The following is a 16678-nucleotide window of genomic DNA, read 5'->3' as shown; positions in this document are numbered from 1 at the left end:
AGGGCTGGAGAGATGGCTCAGTGGATTTGAGCCCTTCCATAGAATAATTCCCAGAACCCATATTAGATGGCTTACAACCACCTGTAACTCCAGCTGCAGGGAACCAGGCACTCTGGCCTCTGTAGGTACCTACACTCATGTGCACATACCCATACAGAGCATAGACACTAATAAATAATTAAAAATGAACCTTAAAAAATATTGGAGTTTCATTCAGGGTCTAAAGCTTACCTTCTCTTCAAATTGGAAGAAATTAGTGGATTATATTAACTTTCTTAACTGAAATTCATCATTTAATTTTTCATAAAATATTTTTATTTGGGCATTTGTTCCTTTTATCCTGCTTAAAAGGTATGTTGCAGAGAAAGCGAGAAGAGATTACAAACAAGTAATTGTAGAATCACATCGCATATTAAATTACAGAGTGACTGTGGCATACATAGTCTATGCATTACATTATTTACTCTGAACAATATCAAGTGTTCCATACTTCACACATAATTTCCCATGTTCCTCTGGGACCCCTACATATCATCATAGCTGACTGATAAGCCAATGGCCAACAGGGCCAACGTCAGTGTCTTCTCCCTTCATAGTACTGGAATGATATTATCTGGCTTAAACTTAAAAGTATTCTGACTGCTATATTGAAAATAGACTTGGGGATATGACACTAGGCATGGGTAGAAGAGGGCCAATTTGGCTAGTGCTGAAGTGCTGAATGTAAAAAATGACCACAGCTTATCATTGTGACAGTAGTGAAGTTGGTCATTTGGGTCTCAAGTGAGCAACAAGGAATTAAAGTTTTTAGTCTGAGTGGTAGAAGAGTGAGTAGGTTGAAGATGATCTGGATGAAGCAGTGAGCTTATTTGGCTTACAACTAAAGATACCAGTTACTTGGGTTGGCTCTTGGGTATACATGTCTCTGTAGTTACAAAGGAAATCTAGCTTAGATAGAGAATTTGGGATACTCAGCATGCAAGTTCCTATTAAGACATGAGGCCTGGGTGAGGTCATTCAGAAATGAGCAGAGATAAGGAACCTTGCAGTCTAGGACTAGAAGGCCTGGCCAGCATGTAAGGGAGGGAGGGGGCTCAGAACAGACTGAAGGGAGTAGCCAGTGGGGGCCTAAGACCAGTTCTTTGGTCTTAACTACTTTAAAAATAGAACTGTAAGATGTTTCTTTTAAGACAGGGTTTCTCTGTGTAGCTCTGGTTGTCCTGGAACTCACTCTGTAGACCAGGCTGGCCATGAACTCACAGAGATCTACCTCCTGAGTGCTGGGATTAAAGGTTTGTGCCACCACCTCCCAACTATAAGGTGTTTCTTTAAGTTAGGGGCATAGTAAACATTGTTGAGATACTAGAGGAACACTGAATGAAAATTTGGACATCTCTGCTTTAGGTTTGTGCTGAGCAGTTTGCCTCTTATCTTCACCTATGCTGAAAAGTTTGAGTTCATAATTTTGAACATGCATATGATAAAATATTCTGGCCGCACATTGAATAAATATATTTTAAATGAACTTACCTTTAAAATGTCAGTAACAACTCTGCATGGTTTTCTTCTTACCTCCATAGGTATGGTCTGAATATGCGTTGTTTGGCAGCTCGGGTCAACTATAAGACTTTGATTATCATCTGTGCGCTATTCACTTTGGTCACAGTACTTTTGTGGAATAAGTGTTCCAGCGACAAAGCAATCCAGTTTCCTCGGCACTTGAGTAGTGGATTCAGAGTGGATGGATTAGAAAAAAGATCAGCAGCATCTGAAAGTAACCACTATGCCAACCACATAGCCAAACAGCAGTCAGAAGAGGCATTTCCTCAGGAACAACAGAAGGCACCCCCTGTTGTTGGGGGCTTCAATAGCAACGGGGGAAGCAAGGTGTTAGGGCTCAAATATGAAGAGATTGACTGTCTCATAAACGATGAGCACACCATTAAAGGGAGACGAGAGGGGAATGAAGTTTTCCTTCCATTCACTTGGGTAGAGAAATACTTTGATGTTTATGGAAAAGTGGTCCAGTATGACGGCTATGATCGATTTGAATTCTCTCATAGCTATTCCAAAGTCTATGCACAGAGATCACCTTATCACCCTGACGGTGTGTTTATGTCCTTTGAAGGCTACAATGTGGAAGTCCGAGACAGAGTCAAATGTATAAGTGGAGTTGAAGGTAGGTATCTGTTTGCTGTACTTGGATTTTTCTAGCTTGATTATGTTAAGGACTAGAAACTGAAGGTGTTAGTTGTACAACCACTGTATAGCACAATGGGAAGAGGACTTCCACTGTTGCTCTGTCTCAGCAAGAAGGAACAGGTAAAATGTAAACCTATTGAAGCTTTCCAGTTGGTGTGAGGTAAGGGCAGCAGTTAAGACCAGATTGAATAAACAGGCTTATTCCATTAATCTGCCTCAGAGTCTCATTAGTGAGGTCAAGGTATCAAGCTCTAGAAATTGTGCTTCAAAACAATATAGGTACTAGGCCAGGGATGTGACTCCATGATACAGTGTTTGCCTAACATATTTGAGGCCTAGAGTTCAGTCTCTGCCATTACAGAAACACATGTATGTAGCAATAAAAAAAAAAACTGTGCTGATACAGGGATTAGGTGGGCAAGGAGTCCCAGGCTCTGGTAAGCTATCACCTGAATTCTTTCTCCAAGTGTAATTCCCCAACATTAAATGTTTTATCAATTAGTAAAAAATCAGTTTATATATAATATTTTTAAAAATAAGTGAGAGAATCAGGGTAGCAGCAGCCATCCTCCAAACGGGGTGATTGTCCCAGAGTCAATACCATGAGTCACAATTCTTGCCCACCAATGCCAGACTTCCTCCAAGCTATGAGACAATCAAAGAGGAGTACGGGGTGACTGAGCTGGGGGATCCCAACAACTCAGCTGTTGTGAGGACCACTGTGATCAACATGCCCAGAGAGGTGTCTGTGCCTGACCATGTGGTCTGGTCCCTGTTCAATACACTCTTCTTTAACGCCTGCTGCCTGGGCATCATTGCCTATGCCTACTCTGTGAAGTCCAGGAACAGGAAGATGGTGGGCGATGTGATTGGAGCACAGGCCTACGCTTCCACTGCCAAGTGCCTGAATATCAGCTCCCTGATCTTCAGCATTAGCATCCTTATGGTCATTATCTGCATCATTATTTTCTCTACCACCTCTGTGGTAGTCTTTCAATCGTTTTTTTACAAAGAATGCCACATTCTGGATTCTAGCTGCCCTGTGTTCCACAGTCCACATCTGGCCCTCCCCCTAGGCTGAAGCCTTGACCCTTAACCCTATGTATATGCAAATGTTACTTCACCTATCTGTTCACTGTGGATTCAATAAAGTGCATGTGGTGGCAAAAAAGAAAAAAAATTGATTACAAAGACATACAATAATGTACAGTCAGAGAACAAAACACATCGCATTAAAGCAGAAAAAAAGCTTCAGAGTTGCAGATAACCCTAAAACATTCCTCAGAAGTGGAACAGTGAAGAGTGGTCCTCAGAATGACTCCTCTGTGTCTAGGTTTAGTGATGTTGTTTGTTTTTTATAGGTGTGCCATTATCTACCCAGTGGGGGCCTCAAGGCTATTTCTACCCAATCCAGATTGCACAGTATGGGCTAAGTCATTACAGCAAGAATCTAACCGAGAAACCCCCTCACATAGAAGTATATGAAACAGCAGAAGACAGGGACAGAAACATCAGACCTAATGAATGGACTGTGCCCAAGGGGTGCTTCATGGCCAGTGTGGCAGACAAGTCTAGATCCACCAATGTTAAACAGTTTATTGCTCCAGGTGAGTTTCATGCTGTATATCTCTTTCATTTAAGTTGACCTAACAAACTGGGGTACCTTTAAATTTTTTTTATGTTATGACCTAACAAACTGGGGTACCTTTAATTTTTTTAATGTTTATTTATGTAGTAACAAGCCCTTTATGTTACATAAGTAAATGATGTTATCTAAATAAAATCCTCCAAAACAGAACTGGGGGGAAAAGTATTATGAAAAGGAGAATTTACTACCTGATGAACCAAACTGTAGGGTGATACTAAAATGTAGATACAGCTATTGTGTGCATCCTGGGGTTTGTATACTCTAAAATGAAGTTCTTTGGTTTGGTTTAGTCTTTGGTACTGGGATCTAGCCCAGGGCTTTGTACATACTAAGTAAGCATTCTTCCACTGAGCATCCTTGGGGTGTGTGTGTGTGTGTGTGTGTGTGTGTGTCCTAAGTTAAATTTTGTTTTAACTGCAAGAGACATCATATCCTTTGCCTATTTTTTAACCAATAGAATTTTCTTTTTGTAAAGAAATTATAGCATTACCAAATAGGCCTGTTCTCAACCTGAATTTTGTTCATGCACTACATTATCTGAAACTTCATATAAAACCATTTTCATTAATAAAATCACTTATAAGATCAAATTAACCTTATGCAACATTTCCCTTTTACTGAGACAGTCTCATTAATTAGTATGTGATGTATTTTCCTGTACTAATCAATATCCATGAGAACTAATGAGTCCATTACTTAAAAAGACAATGAAATAATCTTAGCACCTCAGGCTTAATCTAGATGATGAAATGTTGTCAGATTCAGAACTCATTCCTCCCCCTCGAAACCGGAGCAGGTAAATAAAAGAGAAGTAAATAAAAGTAGGTAAAGGAGAAGAGCTCCTTTGTATTTTATATTTTGTTTTTGTTCTTTATTGACAACAGACTGGAAAGCCACATATAGATCTGCTGGGTCTACATTGTCCTGAGTAATACATTTAGTAATGTTAATGCAGTACAAAAGAGGGATGATTTTTAGTTTTCATTGTGACTAGAACTTCTTTTCTCCCATGCCATTTTGTGGTACTCCAGTGCATAGGATGTCTTAGCGTATCATAAAATACTTGCCATGGCTGGATGAGAGGTTATAAGGAAATGCTCAAGAATACTTGTTTTATAACTAGGGAGGTTTTACAGCAGGAAATTATTACATGAGGCAAAGGAATGTTTGGTTTTGGGTGAACTCAAGGAGTTTTGTTTTATATTGATAGTGTTGTCTAGGTGTTGGTAGAAAATTGTACCCTTCATCCAGTCTCCTAGAGTGTTTGGATGGTCTAATTCTGTCCTGTTGACAATGACAGATTTCATTAATGCCTTGCTGGATGCAAAGGTAGACTCACATATTATTCAATGAGGGATCTTCACCTTAGCCTGTCATTCATTCAGTGGTCAGTTACTAGAGATAAACCACTTTTGGGGTAGTTTCAAGCACACAAAGAACTGTTGGCAGCCATGTTGTTAGAAGGATATACCTACTCAGTTGTTCCCTGTTGGTAAGTCTGGTAGCTGGGAATGGCATGCACATGTTATTGTGGGAGTTCCACTATAAGGGTGAGAGAGAATGATTGCAGCTCCGTGAGAACTAGAATCAAGTTAGGTGGCATCACTGAAACATGGCTGTGAGGCTTGAAGATAATTAGAAACTCCAGCTTGGTAGGAAACAATCCAAGGCATCATTGGTGAGAAGGTGAGACTTGTCTTAAAAGCATAGGTGTAAGCAAGCTAAAGCTCTGGGGCACCAGGGATTCTTCTTCCTTGTTTTTTAACCTCCAAAGGAGTTTGCTTTCTCCAAGGGAACAAAATCATCTTGAGCAAAAAACTATTTTGTAAGCAAGATGTACTAGTGCGATCCTAACACGTAGGAAGCAGAGCCAGAACAACATGAGTTCCAGAGCAGCCTAGACTACATAGTGAGACCCTGCCTGAAAAGAATCACACACTGGTGCTGACCATTTTATGTCTGCAACTTTTTATTCTTTATTGACTAAATAATAATTTCCTTAAAGTTTATATATATGGATCTGTCTATTTACACAGATAGGTAGGTAGACAGATAGACAGACAGACAGACAGACAGAGTCGTGGCTCTAGCTGACCTCAAACTCACTATATAGTTGAGGATGGAATGACCTTAAACTCCTAATCTCTTTTGCTTCTCTCCCAAAAGACAGCTACTGATTTGTTTGAATTAATTTTATATTCTGCCACTTTGCTGAAGTTGTTTACCAGGGGGTCACTTATGTATACTATCATATCATCTGCAAATAGTGATACTTTGACTTCTTCCTTTCCAGTTTGTATCCCCTTGATCTCCTTTTGTTGTCTAGTTGCTCTAGCTAGAACGTCCAAGTACTATATTGAATAGATAGGGAAAGATTGGGCAACCTAGTCTTGTCCCAGATTTTAGTGGGATTGCTTCTAGGTTTTCTCTGTTTAATTTGATGTTGGCTGTTGGTTTGCTATATATTGCTTTTATTATATTTAGGTATGTGCCATGAATTCCTGATCTCTCCAAGACTTTTAACATGAAAGGGTATTGTATTTGGTCAAAGGCTTTTCAGCATCTAGTGAGATGACCATATGGCTTTTTTCCTTGAGTTTGTTTTTATAGTGTATTACATTGAGGGATTTCTATATATTGAACCATCCCTGCATCCCTGGGATGAAGTCTACTTGATTGTGGTGAATGATGCTTTTGATGTGTCCTTGGATTCAGTTTGCAAGAATTTTATTGAATAGTTTTGCATCAATATTCATAAGCAAGATTGGTCTGAAGTTCTCTTTTTTTGTTGGAACTTTGTGTTTCTGTGTAGGTACCAGAGCAACTGTGGCTTCATAGAATGAATTAGGTAGTGTTCCTTCTGTTTTTATTTTTATGGAATAGTTTAAGGAGTGTTGGTATTAGCTCTTTTTTGAAGGTCTGGTAGAGTTCTACACTAAAACCATCTGGCTCTGGGCTTTTTTGCTTGGGAGGTTTTTGATGACTGTTTCTATTTCCTTAGAGGTTATGGGACTGTTTAGATAGTTTACCTGGTCTTGATTTAACTTTGGTATGTGGTATCTGTCTAGAAAATCAACTACATTTTAAAATTGAATGATCTAGAACCTCATGCTTGTAATTAGCTTTCCCAAAGCATTCTTTTCCTCCCATATTCATGACCTCTCCTCCTTTCTCTCCTGTTTAGCTGTTTTCTCCCAGGCGTCTGCTGAGTACTTCTTCTCCCACCATTTTTCCTACCTCATCCAGGTTTGAATAGGGCGGTTTCTCATCTGATGTTGTAAACACGTTGACAATGACTGAATAAATGATAGTAGCTTTATGTAAGGAGACTGACTTAAAGACTGTTCTGTTTTCCTAGCTTTACTGAGTGTAATTGACAAATGAATTTGTATATATTTAGGGTGTACAATATGATGTTTTGAAGCAGGGTGAAAATTGTTTACCAGAATCATGATAGGTAGTTTATACAGGGCTGGAATTTAATGCCCATGTCAGGTGGCTCACAGACACTTAGAACTCTACTTCTAGGGATCTGAAACTGCTGGCCTCTAGCTTCCCTTGGCATTTGCACTCACATACACAACCCAGATACAAATACATAATTACAAATAATAAACAAAAGATGATTTACATACCCATTGCCTCATAGAGTTAGTGTGTATGTTGGTAAGAGTGTAGAAAATGTCAGCATATTTTAGGCGTGTGATGCATTATTATCTGTTGTTTGCCATGTTATATATCAGGCATCTGAAAGCTTATATTCTTGGGCTTCCATCTCCCTATTTCCTCCATTTTCTAGTTTCTGAATACACCATTCTGTTTCTATGAGTTCAGCTTTCTTACTAATTTTCCTGTAATATTTGATATAATCAGAGTATAGTAGCAATATGCATGCCACATACAGCATCTACCTTTCTGTGACCAGTTTCATAAGTATTAGCTCTCAGATGGCAGGATTTCTTTCTCTTTTACAACTGAAAATTACAAATGCACATTATCCATTCACCTATTGCCACACACATGTTATTTGCACGTCTTGGCTATTTCTACTAATCTTTCAGTGAACATGGGGTATCTGTCACCAGCATACCTCTTTGAGATAGTAATTTTGTCTCCTTTGGTAAGTGTAGACCCAGAAGTGGGATTCCTGGTTCACCTGAGTTCTGGTTTTAGTTTGGGGAAACTTTATACAAATTGCTGTTGTAATGGCTGTACCAATTTACATCATGCCTCAAAGTGCACAAAGATCCTTTTCCACCACATTTGCAGCAGGCCTTGGTTAGTGTTTGTGCTTTTCTTGGCAATCCTAATCTGTGGTGGGTGTTGTTTTGCTATGGTTTTGTTTATCCCTCTTCCTTTGGGATAAGGGATGGACACCTTTGAATATACCCTGTGGCTATTTGTGACTTTGGAGATTGCCACAAATTAACTTAAGAATTCTTTCATTTATTGCTTTTGTTTTCTATTGAGTTCCTTATATATCATAGATATTAACCCCTTCTCAGATCTATAATGTGCAGATATTTCCTCCTTTTTTCCCCCTTTTCATTTAGTTGATTGCTATACTTTATAGTTTGATACAGTCTCACTCTTCTGTTTGGTTTTGGTGGTAGTGATAGTAATTTTGGTACTTGTGTTTTAAGTGTCAAATCTAGAAAATAATTGGCAGCATGTTTGTCCTCTTTTGTTAAAGTACACATGTGCCATCTAGACCAAACAAAGTTTTAGTAGCTCCTGAAAAATAACTGCTCAGAAAATAGGGCCCATGAGCTTGTAGGATTCTGTTAGTAGATTAGAAGGAGGAGACCCCAGACAGCAGGGTGTTCTAAGGAGAACATCACACCATCCTTTATTCTACCACGCAGAACTCACTGTTGCAGATTATATAACTTCACAAATATGACCAAAAGGAGGACACTGAAAGACTGTTTCCTGTCACTGTTGGGAAGATTCCAGTTGTTGACTGCTGAAGACTGTGACTTCTTATTGGTCCTCTGTGTCTCAGAGCCCTTTTGTTAGTGTTAAGGATTTAGAGAAATTAATAATCAGACCTTTAGAAAGGTTCATTCATTACTGAATCCTTTGGACTCTCTGGTATATTAAGATATAATAAGAGGATTAATTAGACTATGTCCCTTAATTCAATTTTTATAAATAAAATGAAAAATTAGAACAGAATTCTGGGAGGAAATGGATTTCAGCTTCCCTTTATTTGGACTTTAAAGATGGGGCATTGTCTTCAGTCTGCCCAGATAGATGTAATACTTAATATTGATGTCAGATGAATGAGGTATTACCCCAAGGTAAGAAAAGTAAGACTCAGCAGAGTCTACTGTGCCGAGTGTAACTTAATCCTGTGCGAGTCATATGTCAGTTCAGAATTCTACAGTGTATCAGGAAGTTGAACTCAAGCTCCAGATTTCACCTTAATGGAAAGGAGGAGAGTACTAGTTAGAGCAAGCAGGGTAGTGTCTTGACAGATAAAATGGATTTTGTTGAACTAAGTTCTTACTATTGTGGTCAGTTTTTAAAACATCTCAGCCAGGCGTGGTGGCGCACTTCTTTAATCCCAGCACTCGGGAGGCAGAGGCAGGTGGATTTCTGAGTTCGAGGCCAACCTGGTCTAAAGAGTGAGTTCCAGGACAGCCAAGGCTACATAGAGAAACCCTGTCTCAAAAAACAAAACAACAAAAAACAAAAAAAAAGAAAAAACAACAACAAAAAATATCTCCCAGGCATTATTTGATTTGTAAGTCGGCTGTGGTGTTCTCATTCTTAATACAATTTCCATAATTGTCTGCTTTATCAAATGTAGTCATTAAGAGCTTTGGGCGATGTGTATTCTGGTATATACTGGTGGAATCCAGCATTGAGACATTTGACTCCACAGGCTGACGCCATCCAGGCTGATCTGATCTTTGCTCCTGAATATACTCTCCAGGACTGATAGCAGCAGAGACTTGCTTTTATGGCTAGGTCTAAGAGAAGGAACCTCTGTTGAGTATTCTTTTGAGCATATGTTTTCAGTGTCATTTGTCTTCCTTCTTGGTACTTGGGCCCAGAAACCTGGATTATAGGCTGTGCTATACTTGTAGTTGTTTAACCTCATAAAACCTGCAGGTCTTCACCTTTAAAACAGAAATAATCCATATTTACCAGCCTCAGGACCAAATGACAGTCTGTATGTGGATGTGTTTGGGGAATTTAAGCCATGGAAGGATTAAGATGTTCATATTTCCCTTTGATCTTTTAAAGTTTGTGCTGCAAGTATTGTTTATTTACTCGATATGTGTGTACTTCTGGGCATTATCCTTGCTGCTATTTGGTTTTAATATGCACAGTGTCTTTGGTAACTGTTAGGTGAGTATCATTCAAACAGTTATCCTTCTAAGAGCCAACCATCACTGTCCTCTAGCTATATGAGAGAAATTCATAATTTGCTAAATAAAATAGCTTTTATCATTTTATTAGTATGTGATAATTAGTAGGTAGCAAAAATTACCATCATTTGTCACTATTCTAAGCCACTGACTTTTTAAAAATGTCAAAATGTACTGCAAAGTTAATATTGTCTCTGCTAACACTTGAAACTGGGACTTGGAAAGTTCTGTTTTGCCTTTTCAGACCTCTGGCAGAGCAGGAATTGTGAAGGGTTTTTTAATCCCCTTCCTTCTTTTTTATCTTCTACACAAGTCCATTGTTTAATTTCCAGTAATTTTGTTCAGAGTTCCAGAGAATATAACGAATAAACATCATTTTCAACATTAAATTAAGAGCCAGTCTAGACATCCTGGGTTCTGCCCTTTGTATTTGGCAGGTTACTTGACTATGTATCTCAGTTACACATCTGTAAAGTGGGAGTAAAACAGTGCGTACTCATAACCAAGTGGGCGCCAAGTAAGGTCAGAAATGTAGGACACAGAATATGAGGAGCACATAGAAACTGCTTTGGAAATGAAATTTCAGATGTAGCCATTCTGTCTAAAACTTTAACTCTCTTGTAATAATATGCATTGAATCAGCTGTTGGCTGTTTTTTCTCCCTTTTATGGAATAAGTGTACTAGACTTATCAGTGATCCGTGATCAGGTGGTGTCAGGTCTAGAAAAGACAGTTTTATCAGTAATTCTTAGTTATTTGATCAGAATCCTTCCTGTAAACCCAAAGAGTCAAAGGTAAGCGGAAGTCATCCTTAATTTTGTGGAGTTAATTTTGTGTGGTCAGTAGTGTTCAAGGATAAACTACAATTAAATTTTAAGTATAAAAATACTTTTTTTTTTCTAACCAGTCCTTGGTCTGTTCCCCACAGAAACCAGTGAAGGTGTGTCTTTGCAGCTGGGAAACACAAAAGACTTCATTATTTCATTTGACCTCAAGCTTTTAACAAATGGGAGTGTGTCTGTGGTTCTGGAGACCACAGAAAAGAATCAGCTCTTCACTGTGCATTATGTCTCAAACACCCAGCTGATTGCTTTCAGAGACAGGGACATATACTACGGCATTGGGCCCAGAACTTCATGGAGTACAGTTACCAGAGACCTGGTCACTGACCTCAGGAAAGGAGTGGGCCTTTCTAACACAAAAGCTGTCAAGCCAACCAAAATCATGCCCAAAAAGGTGGTTAGGTTGATTGCAAAAGGGAAGGGATTCCTGGACAACATTACCATCTCAACCACAGCCCACATGGCTGCATTCTTTGCTGCAAGTGACTGGCTAGTGAGGAACCAGGATGAGAAAGGTGGCTGGCCAATTATGGTGACCCGGAAGTTAGGGGAAGGGTTTAAATCTTTAGAACCAGGATGGTACTCTGCCATGGCACAAGGGCAAGCCATCTCTACCTTAGTCAGGGCCTATCTTCTAACGAAAGACTATGTATTCCTCAGTTCAGCTTTAAGGGCAACAGCCCCATACAAGTTTCCGTCAGAGCAGCATGGAGTTAAAGCCGTGTTCATGAATAAACATGACTGGTATGAAGAATATCCAACCACACCTAGCTCTTTTGTTTTAAATGGCTTTATGTATTCTTTAATTGGGCTGTATGACCTAAAAGAAACAGCAGGGGAGACACTTGGGAAAGAAGCAAGGTCCTTGTACGAGCGCGGCATGGAATCTCTTAAAGCCATGCTGCCCTTGTATGATACTGGCTCCGGGACCATCTATGACCTCCGCCACTTCATGCTTGGCATTGCTCCCAACCTGGCCCGCTGGGACTATCACACCACCCACATTAACCAGCTGCAGCTGCTCAGCACCATCGATGAGTCCCCAATCTTCAAAGAATTTGTCAAGAGGTGGAAAAGCTACCTTAAAGGCAGTAGGGCAAAGCACAACTAGAGCTCGAAACCAAAAGTGCATTCCAGCCTCTTCTGTGTCGCTCAGCAGCAGAGCTCAGCAGCACGTCGCACACTTTAAATGCTGTGTTCTGGGTTTGTGGGTCACAGCACTGTAAGAAGAGACCCTTAAAGTTAGTCTTCTGAAACAGTTGCATTCCACGGGGCAGGTGCTTAGAAAGGTATCGAGGAGAGCGCTCTGTCAGTGCACTGAACCAAGACCTCTGCCCTCTCATCATGTAGGCCTCCATGCAGAGTCACTCTCAGTCTGAGGAAGATACTGGTAAGTCACTGCTGCTAGCCTGCTGCCCAGCACTTACCTAAAACTTAGTATGGAGTGCTTTTAAAATGTGATTATTTATATTTATACTGAAAGCAGGCTTTTAGAAATCAGTGTGCTGTATTACAGTAAATGTGTGCGTATAGCCTGGATCGTGGACTTTTTTAAGTGTTTCTTTCCCATAGGTTCATTTCTTGAGAGGGAGTGAGCATTTGTTGCATTTGTTCAATTATATATGGAAAATATTTTGAATTATGGTTTTCTTGAACTCTGTATATCTAAACACAGCCCGTGTTCAGGTTTCACGGTCACATACATAAGCACAACTGAAATGAAACTTGTTGACTGCACAAGAAGTCACAGACATGCTGTGTTTTATGAAACGGTCTACAATCAGTCAAAGTTTGATAATCGTCTTCCCCACGTCTGCTCTAGTGCAGTGTGTCTGTATCACTATCTAGAAGGCTGCATTTCATTTCATACTATCCTTTAGTAGTCCTGTCCAATGAGAGGACATTACACAGAATATTAATTATAAGCCTAAACTTGTGACAGACTTGATGCTTTGAAATTGACCATTGGTACCTCCTCCTTAAAAGAGAAGTGTCGTGTTCAGGAGTCACAGTAAAGTCTCTCCTGCCTGGGTTGTCACCATTGCTTTTCACGTCGTTTCTGTCCTTGCTGTTTCTCTGAAGCTTAATTTTGAACGATTCCAGCATTGAAACAGAAAAGATGCTACTGTGTCTGCTGTCTGTGTGCCATCAGATCTGTAAGTGAGTTTCAGAGTCCTCATGCCATGGACAGTGTCTGCTGTAAGGCTCCGGGCATTAGGTAAAAGCAACAGGGATTGGTTTGCTCTGGTTTTTGTTTAGGGTGTGATAATATAGAGACAGTTGGGTAACATAAGCCTCACCCTTTCTAGGAACAAATAATGACACTTATCCATGCTGCTGGTCAGATGCATGTTAAAGGCGAGGTGGGTGATCTGCCCACACACTGTACTTCTGCTGAAAAATACACACACACACAATAATACATATGTAAACTATATCAGCATCAAAGGAGTCAGGAAAGAAGAGCTGTACTGAAGACAATATTAAACTGTTGAAAAATAAACTTAGACTCGCAGTATATATGACCACACCTTACTTCCACCTACAAGGTAGCTAGTGTGGTCAGTCAAACGGCTCCCCAGCTTTTACCTCTGTGGTTCTCACACACGAGGTGTTTCAGCAACATCTGAACATGCACATTTGTCTCAGCAATAAAAGCGAAGACTCCCTTTTATTTTCAGTTCCTATGTTGAAAACAAGCTGGCCCACCTGGGAACACTGTCCACTTCTCAGATTTGTTACTGGAGTGGCCCCGACTTCTGCTTTCTGTTTGCATACTGGTCTTCAGATGAGAGGAGTCAGTGAAATCATCGTGGAACTGATTTTGTGACAAACACCAGTGCCTTACCAATGTGGTTGTCCTTTTCCACTGAAGAGGGAAAGTTGGTTTGTTTGGGTTTGTTTTGGTTTCTGTTTCTGTTTTTGATGTAGAAATGGCAGTTCACTGCTGTTGCTTTTCCACTGCCTTCCACGTTGCAACAGCTACTTGACTTATCTTGTGATCCCAGAATCCCCTAAGAGGTCACACTGAGCCTGTGACAGCACTGTCAGTGCTTGGCTTGTCAGACGTGAGGGAGGATGCCTCTGTGTCACTGGGGGTAACAAAATGAGACTCTGGGTGTGCAGGAATTCTGCCTGTGAAGTGGGATCCACAGCATGTTCGACGGGTGGGAGAACTGGGCATGTATGGAGGAACACTGCCAGGGACCCATGCATTTTTGCCTCCAGAAAACTACAAAGTTCCCTAGGTTTTTAAATCATGTAAATGTTTACTTATCCTGAGTATAGAGAGAATGGGGAGGGTATTTTAATTTTTTGTTGTGATTCTTTTTTTTTTAAGGATATTGGTTTGGTTCACTTCTCTGAGTTAGCTTCCATGTTGAATCTGTCACCATTTCAGTAGTAAAACAGCCAAAAGTTTCTAGAAAAGAGCAGGTTTGACCTTTAGGAGTTACTGTATATAACGGCTTCGTTCAAGAGCCTCACGACATCTGTGAGGTGTGTAGAAATGTCACAAGCACTCTCCAGATGCAGGGCCTCTGTCTTTGTTGGTGTACAGACTCTTACCAAAAGCTGCTGGTTTGTTCTTGTAATTGTTTCCTTGCTTCTCCATTGTACATGTGGGGTATATGCCATGTGTCAAATATGCAATAATGTGTTTACTGGATGCCCTCCTGGAGGGTGGTCCTCTGTAAAGCTGTACAGCCTTTGCAGTTCAAGCACAATGTGCACATGTTAGTTTTATATACAGCAAAACTTGATTTTTTCAAATGGAAAGGTATTTTGTTTCTATACAAAGTTAAATGGGTTGTTTGTGCTTAATGTAAAGCTGCTTTATAAAATTGTAAAATAAAGTTTTTATCTCGAAAAGAAATGTACTTGGATATTTCTCTTCTCTTCTGCTTAGTTTGTGATTATGTGAACCCAATAAGCATTTGGCCAATATTTCTTTGAACCTGAAGACAGGGAACCAGAGTAATCTCGCAGGAGCCTTAGTCTGTGGGGGCCACAGTACACCAGACAGGTTCAGAACAGAAAGGGCTGCACTGCACTTGGTCAGGAACTGAAGCCCACGTCAGGGCTCTAGGGTGAGGACAGGTGGAAGTAGGGAAGGGACAACTTGAGCAAACACTCGGTTACCCCAGCTGGATGTGTGCATGCCCTCCCAGGTTACAGCTGGGAGTTCTGGGCTGCCTGTCATCCTTCTGTACTCTCCTCTGTAGAGTAATCAGCACCACATTGTAGTCTCTGTGGCTTCATTTTACTAAATTCCACACACAAATCTATGCTGGACTCGAGTTGATCACCAGTCAGCTTTTAGCTTTCAGTAGCTCTGCAGGTCTCAGCACAAGGCTGTTCTTCTTTCTTAGAGCTGTCCCTTGTCTTCCACCTTAGTTGAGAAAGAGCTATGTGGTCACAAACAGTCTTGGACCAGAGTGGATCACAAACTACTCTTGCTTTGATTTTGCAGTATATGACAAAATTCAGAGTTGGCCATGAACCTCATACTCATTTCTTCATCACCATTGGGGTGCAGGTCCTCCAAACCACAGAAGTCTCCATACCTGAAGAATCTTTCCTGCCCGGGTGCTGGACAGTCCTGCCAGGAGCTAGGCCACTCCAGTCTCTCCAGCAAGAACTTTTAGACTGAAATAGAAAGAAAAGCAAAGTTGGAAAAACCAATCTTGGCAGGGCTCCAAGGCCTGGATCCAGTGCATTTGAAGAGCAGTGGGCTTCCACTCAGGTCCCATGTGTACTGGTGTTGGCTAGGTTTGATTTCTGTGACTTAACAACAGTTGAGGCCTACAGAATCGTAGTGCCTCCACTGTTAAGGAAGTGGTCTGCAGAGGTACATTTTTTTATCTGCTAGGGCTGCTGTAACAAAATACTGCAGGCCAGAGTAACTTAAGCAGCAGAAATTCGCATTCGCATTCTCAATGCCAGAAATGAGAACTCTATAAAATCAAGTCGTAGCTAGAATCCATTGCTTTGGAGGTTGCTTTTCCCTCTTTCTGTCTTCTTCCCATGTCCCCACGTGGTTGTCTGTGTTGTCCTACTCTCATAAGGAAACTAGTCCCACTGGATTAAGGACTAGTCCTATGACCCTGTTTTTATATGTATCTCCACATACAGTCGTATTTTGATATGTTGAGACTTAAGACTTCAACATGCCAATTTGGGGGCAAGATGTCACAATTCAATCCATAATATCCATAATAACCGCTCTTCACACAGAGCACAGAGTGATCATTTGATAACCACTGGAATTCCCAACTCAGGTGCTTATAAAACACAAATGGGGCAGAGGTTTTTTTTATTTTTTTACATCTAGACCAAAGTTTCCACCCCCTCCTCTCCTTCCAGTCCTTCCCTCCAATCCCCCGCTGCCCCCACCCACTCCTCCTTCGTTTCTCTTCAGAAAAGGGCAGGTCTCCCATGGATATCAACCAGCAGTCGTATATCAAGTTGCAGCAAGAGGAGGCATCTCCTTTCCTATTAGGCTAGATGAGGCAGCGCAGTAGAATGGAAGGGTCCCAAAGGCAGGCAAGAGTCAAGAGTCAGTTCCAGCTCCCATCGCTAAGAAGACCAAGTTATATCACTGTGAC

At 40.6% G+C, this 16678-nt stretch overlaps 1 protein-coding gene across 2 annotated transcripts in view; it reads left to right on the top strand.

Annotated features, from left to right (window-relative positions):
• Glce (glucuronyl C5-epimerase) overlaps positions 1–14950 on the top strand; it is a 65366-nt gene extending 50416 nt beyond the window's left edge. For both annotated transcript variants that reach the window (NM_001368304.1, NM_033320.5), the window contains 3 exons: positions 1581–2179; positions 3564–3809; positions 11159–14950. In NM_001368304.1, the coding sequence (NP_001355233.1) occupies positions 1594–2179; positions 3564–3809; positions 11159–12183 (1857 nt within the window). In that variant the 5' untranslated portion in view covers positions 1581–1593 and the 3' untranslated portion in view covers positions 12184–14950. The remainder of the gene's footprint in view (positions 1–1580; positions 2180–3563; positions 3810–11158) is intronic.
• Positions 14951–16678: the final 1728 nt, after the last annotated feature.

The sequence above is a fragment of the Mus musculus genome, chromosome 9, assembly GCF_000001635.26.
Source record: "Mus musculus strain C57BL/6J chromosome 9, GRCm38.p6 C57BL/6J".
NCBI classification, from domain to species: domain Eukaryota; kingdom Metazoa; phylum Chordata; class Mammalia; order Rodentia; family Muridae; genus Mus; species Mus musculus.
This window is presented reverse-complemented; position numbering and strand designations above follow the sequence as displayed.